At 49.4% G+C, this 5,720-nt stretch overlaps 1 protein-coding gene across 2 annotated transcripts; it reads left to right on the forward strand.

Annotated features, from left to right (window-relative positions):
* Positions 1-381: 381 nt before the first annotated feature.
* Positions 382-3,416, forward strand: POLR2G (RNA polymerase II subunit G). Of its 2 annotated transcripts, none has more exons than XM_037052953.1 (8): positions 382-490; positions 619-728; positions 1,626-1,785; positions 2,351-2,401; positions 2,508-2,573; positions 2,680-2,751; positions 2,952-2,985; positions 3,201-3,416. In XM_037052953.1, the coding sequence occupies exons 1-8, from the start codon at positions 479-481 to the stop codon at positions 3,212-3,214; spliced, it is 519 nt and encodes a 172-aa protein (XP_036908848.1). In that variant the 5' UTR covers positions 382-478; the 3' UTR covers positions 3,215-3,416. The 2 variants fall into 2 exon arrangements, with proteins under 2 accessions (XP_036908848.1, XP_036908849.1); XM_037052954.1 differs by having other exon boundaries at positions 1,626-1,710.
* Positions 3,417-5,720: the final 2,304 nt, after the last annotated feature.

A 5,720-nucleotide genomic window follows, 5' to 3' on the forward strand; every position in this document is an offset into this window, starting at 1 on the left:
GGATATCACAGCAATGGAAGGCTTATACCTACACATACAATTATATGGTTAGGGAGAGATTAGCTTCAAGTATTTATTACTAATGGTTTTGACTCCAATTACAATGTTTTCCTCGCTCCCCTGCACACACATCCAAGCAATTCTAAGATACCATTTGGGAGTCCTGCAATTTATCTGAACCCTGATACTATCTACCTGGAGGTTTAAATGAATGCACTCTGCTAAAGCGCGTTACTTATGCCACCTTTCATCAATTCCTTTCAATTCCTTTCATCTATTCTGGACTCGGTTAATTTAGAGAGGGACTGTAGGACCGCTGGTTTGCGGGGAGGGGCGGGGCTTCACGGAGTCTCCGCCTACGTCTGCGAAGTCCCTTCCGGAAGCTGGGTTGGGGCGGCTGCGTGTGTTTCCGGCTGCGCGGGAGGCGTCGCTGCCTGGGCAGGTGTAGATTGAGTTGCTTTCCTAATCGTTTGGGAAGATGTTCTACCATGTGAGCAGGGCACCAGGTGGCGGAGGGCAGGGTCAAGAGAAGAGAGGTGGGGCGCCTGGATGAGGGACCGCTTCTTGCCCCGTCTTCCTGCTGTTCCTCGCCTGGTCGCCATCCCACTCTCTCCGCAGATCTCCTTGGAGCACGAGATCCTGCTGCACCCGCGCTACTTCGGCCCCAACCTGCTCAACACCGTGAAGCAGAAGCTCTTCACCGAGGTGGAGGGGACCTGCACCGGCAAGTGAGTGCCGCTCTCTGTGCCGCCCGATCAGTGATAAACATACGATAAGCATAGGGCACCCTGTGTTGCAACCCCTCCCCAACGCCTAGTCATTATGCAAGGTCCTAACACGTACTCTGGGGAACCCTCTCACACACTCCTAGGCGCCCCATGCAATCCGTTGTTTCCTGCTTTGGGTTCCCATGGAGCCCTCTGCAAAGCTGAATCAAGACTTTGTTCCATCAGCTGAGATTGGTCATCATTTACTCCGCAAACATTTCTAAAGCTCCAGTTGTGATGCCCGCCCCGCCCCCTCCCCGGGTCGGTCTCTGGGAATGATGCAGTGAGAGACAGAATGAGGCCAGCCCTTGTGGGGCTCACAGTCTGATCACTGTGCGGGTGTCTGCTCCCCGGTTGTGATTCTGCTGGTTTTCTCTATCCCCCATGCCCAGGGACCTGCGGTGGCCCATCTCTGGGCTCTGCATGGAGCGGACTCGCACGTGATGACGTGCATGAGCCAGGCTGAGCAGAGGGCTGTGGAGTCCTTGCCCTCCATCATTAGGATAATCTGGGGTGTTTCTTGAACATGCAGGTTCCTGAGCCTCATCCTATCACTACATAATCTTGACTCTGGGAACATGCCTGGAAATCTGCATTTTAATACATCCCACGTGATTCTGAGGGTCTCTTGGCTCAAGGACTGCAGCCTTCTTGGACATTTATTATGAAATTATGAGAGCAGTGTTTGGCGTTACAGGCGATGATTAGTGTCCTGCCTTCTTTCTTGGCCATTAAGCTTTCTGGGAGCAGCGGTACTTCCTGTTTGTGCTGTCCCCCTACCTCCAGGCTCACTAACTCTACAGACAGTATAGAGGCTCTTTTCACACACTGCCTTTCTCTTTGTCACCCTCCTTGCAGGTATGGCTTTGTAATTGCTGTCACCACCATCGACAATATTGGTGCTGGTGTGATCCAGCCAGGCCGAGGCTTTGTCCTTTATCCAGTTAAGTACAAGGCCATTGTTTTCCGGCCCTTTAAAGGGGAAGTCGTGGATGCTGTTGTCACTCAGGTCAACAAGGTGAGACCAAACATAGGGGAGGCAGTGGGGTGGTCCCTCAGAAGATGTGGTATGGGTCCCAGCTTCATTTGCTAATGGTGTGTCCTTGACCAAGCCACTTCCTGTGCTTCAGAGTTCTCACCTGTCAGATGGTATAGCCTCACCCTACCTCACTTGGGGCATATGAGTTCATATTAATAGTCATAATGATAGTAGCCTCCACTGATTGAGTAGTTACTGTGGGCCAGGTAATGTGAAAAGCCCCACAGTGACTTTGGGAGGTGGGTGCATTTATCTCTTTTTATAGAAGCTTAAGCTTAGAGAATTTAAGTCTGGTTGCCAAGGCCATGTGACCAACAAGTGTTCGAACCCTGGACAGACAAATTCCAGGCCTCTGATCTTCACTACTGTACTAAATTTGCTTAACTTAAAACGAAGGCTTGAAAAAAAGAGAGATGAAAACAAATGCTGTGATTCTGATTGGTTTCAAAACATGGAGAATTAATTAGGAATTAGGTAAACATGGGAAACTTAGAAGGCTTCTGGAGACAAAGGAAAAAGCAAGGATCACTCATTTTCCTTCTAGGTTGGACTCTTCACAGAGATTGGACCTATGTCCTGCTTCATCTCTCGACATGTAAGTCTGGGCACATTCAGTGGGGCTAGGAAGGAGAGACCCACGTTCATGACCACCTACCAGAGCATCCATTTAAAGTGTTGACCCCATACCACTTCCTTTTCAGTCCATCCCATCAGAGATGGAGTTTGACCCTAATTCCAACCCTCCATGTTACAAGACGATGGATGAGGTGAGTGGGGTAGGAAGAAGTCAGTGAGAGAAAGGAGGGAATGAGCCACTCTGAGGGGGAGTACTGGCTGGGGGACATCTGAGTATACTGTTTCTTTCTCCCCCAGGACATTGTGATTCAGCAGGATGATGAGATCCGCTTGAAGATTGTGGGGACCCGAGTGGATAAGAATGACATCGTGAGTCTCTTGCCTGCCTCCCTTGCAGTACCAGGCAGAGCCCGGAGCTCTTGATTTCTTACCACCTGGACATCATGGGGTTTTGGTGCTCCTCTGCTGTGAAGAGGGGATGGGTGGGCAGAAGGCCTGGGCCTGGGAAGGTTAGGGGATAGCTCTGTGCTTGCTTAGGCTTCATTTCCTTTTTACCTTCTCTCCTACAGTTTGCTATCGGCTCCTTGATGGATGATTACTTGGGTGAGTGCCTGACTGCAGGCTAGGGTGGTTGCCTGCGGAAGGGGTATGTGGGTACAGGGGTGGAGATGGGATTTAATGCTTGAGTCACAGATGAAGGAAACTGTGGTGCTGTCTCCTTGGAAGATCCAGGACATGTGCCCTTTGAGATGGGAAGTGCACCGTTTCAGCTGCTCTAAGGTCTGGGTGTAACTCATGTGCATTTCCTCTTCTCCTAGGGCTCGTGAGCTGAACATCATGGCCTCCTGCCTTGTTTGGTCCTTGTCTAGGATGTGTGATTGGCACACTTCCCATGCTGTCCAGAGGCCCAGTCTGGCAGCTATGGGAGAAGCAAGGAAGGTTCCTTGTCCCAGAAGGCATCTGGCTCTTCTAGTTTAGCTGCCACTCGCAGATTTTGACTGTACGTGCTAACCATAAAAAGCCCTTGGTTCTCATGGAAGTGTTGTCTTCTTTCTTTGGTAAGAACAGCTCTTTCTCAAAAGGCTGGGGTGCAGCTGCTTGCTACACCCTCTTTGCTTGGCCCGATGCCTCAGCCCCCAGGGGATCTGACCGACACTTATGCGGAGGTCTAAAGTCGACCTCATTGACGAGACGGCACTGATATTGCATCTTTGGCTTCTAGCAGCTGTACTATCATTAGAGCCACTCCGAGTACCAGTCTAGTTTCCTAATATTTTCCCTTCCCTCACTCTTAAACATAACCGAGAGGACAGCTGGGGAGACGTGAACAAGAGGATAGTAATAACACAGGCTGCGGGGTCCCAACACCACCCTTCCTACAATGGGTACGTAAACACCAGAGGCCTTTCTGTGCTGAGCAATCACTGTACTAAACTCCACTGAAGGCGTGAAATGGCTCATAATCTCCTTAGGGTAACACTAGAAAAATATGTGGAATGACTGCAAAATGAAACACACTACCCTCCCTCACACTCGGCCTTTGCAGTACTGTTTGCCTGCCTTGGCGAGCCTTTTCCCAGCCTGCCTGCTCACTGCCTGATCCAGCAGATCTGTCAGTCCTTTCCATTTGCAGCTTTCCTTGACTTGCTTGGGAAGCAGAGCTGTGCCGTAGAAAGCCTGGTGTTTGGATTGATGCAGGACGACTGACTTTGGTCCCAGCCAAGTGGCTTAAGTTTTTTCATTGTATAATGGGCATACCACCCTCTTTAGGTGGTTGCTGCTACCGGCAGAGATCGTACAGCAGGACCTTGAGTAATGTTTCTTTCAGCATTGTTCTGTTCTGCATTGTTTCATTATAACATTGATGAGATTCCTTAGCAACTTACTTCATGTCAGTCTGTCCTAACATTGATTTCCTTATATGTCATTTTACTTAAGGTCCCAGAACCTACCAACGGCATTCAGTGAGGACTTACTATAACGCAAGTGGCTGGCACAGAGCCTGGCCCTTGATAGGCATTCAACTCGATCATAATTCCTATGAGACAATGCCTATAAAGCAGTGGTGATCATCTGAGGTGATTTTTGCCCCCAGGGGATGTTTGGTAATGACATTTTTGGATGTAGCAAGTGGATAGGGGTGTTACTGCCTCTAGTGTACATCCAAAGGCTGTCCGTATCCATGACGTTTTAGCAAGGAGATCTACCAGCAGCCCAGATTCCACTGGGCTGATCTCAGACCCAGGACCTCAGTCCTTCCCCTCGTGCAGAGGTGCACAGATGCCCTCAAGAGGGCAAAGGTTTCTTGAGGGCTTTAGTAGCGTTCAAGCACGATACTAAAACTATCAAATGCCATTCTGAACATGATTGGAAAATAGCAGGGTCAGAGGCTCCTTGGGTGGTGTTACCATGGCAACTCCAATCGCATCCATCTGGCTTTCCCAGCCCTGGTCTCGGAGGATCTTTTCTAGAGGCTGCAGCATCTGCCCTGATAGGGAGGAAAAATGAGGTTATTACATCCATGCCCACTCTCCTGCAGAAAGCTTCATTCTATAAAGAATAGCCCATGCAAACTATCCCATCTTGGATGAACATAAAGGAATTAATTTACTGTCTCATGATGCACGAGTGAAAGTTCAACCACCAACCCCACAGAGTGCTTTCACAGACATCTCAATCTGCAGTAACTCTGTGATGGGTATTATTCCCCAGCTCGTAGATGGCGGAGGGAAATGTGGTTAGGTAATTTGCTCAAAAGCGGTGTTAGAATTTGAACCCGGCTTGGTCTGCCTCCAAATATCCTTTACTCAATAAGGCCGCTTGTTTCTCAATTGAGATTTACCCAAATTTGGGGAAATGTGTGCGTGTAAAACCACCAAAGAAGTCTGCGAGGTAGGTGCGGGCTTATATTTGGCTCATTGGACTGAGATACAAGGTAGGGTATCCGGATGAGCAAAGCCCTGGAGTCTGGAGGTTGCACGTGGGTTTGGCCAAGTCAGAAGACCCTTCTGCCCCAGAGAATACCTACTAGGAGCCTCATCCATTCTTTGGGAAGGGTAAGCGGCAGGTGATGTGGGAGAGGCAAATTGAGCTCCACTAAGCGGGGAGAAAAATTAAGCCACTCATCAAAGTCTAAAGTTTTGCTGCAGTTGCATAAATGCAAGTGATCGGAAACTGTTTCCGACAAGAGGTGCAGACAAGACTATGGGATCGGGGACGCCTTCCTTGAGAACATGGTTATTAAAACGTACACCAAGCCATACACACCTACTCCCCGAACTCCTAGGAGCTGTCGCTTTAAGAAGTTCTAGTCTTTAGGGTCACGTGACCTGGGTCAC

This window comes from Sturnira hondurensis, unplaced genomic scaffold (assembly GCF_014824575.4).
Source record: "Sturnira hondurensis isolate 20B ecotype Veracruz unplaced genomic scaffold, ASM1482457v3 Scaffold0007797, whole genome shotgun sequence".
In the NCBI taxonomy this organism is placed as follows: domain Eukaryota; kingdom Metazoa; phylum Chordata; class Mammalia; order Chiroptera; family Phyllostomidae; genus Sturnira; species Sturnira hondurensis.

Excerpts from the sequence above, each read along its gene's own strand:
- POLR2G (XM_037052953.1), top strand. Across the intron at positions 2,402-2,507 it reads CCTGCTTCATCTCTCGACAT|TCCATCCCATCAGAGATGGA; the intron begins GTAAGTCTGGGC and ends CTTCCTTTTCAG. Across the intron at positions 2,752-2,951 it reads GAGTGGATAAGAATGACATC|TTTGCTATCGGCTCCTTGAT; the intron begins GTGAGTCTCTTG and ends TCTCTCCTACAG.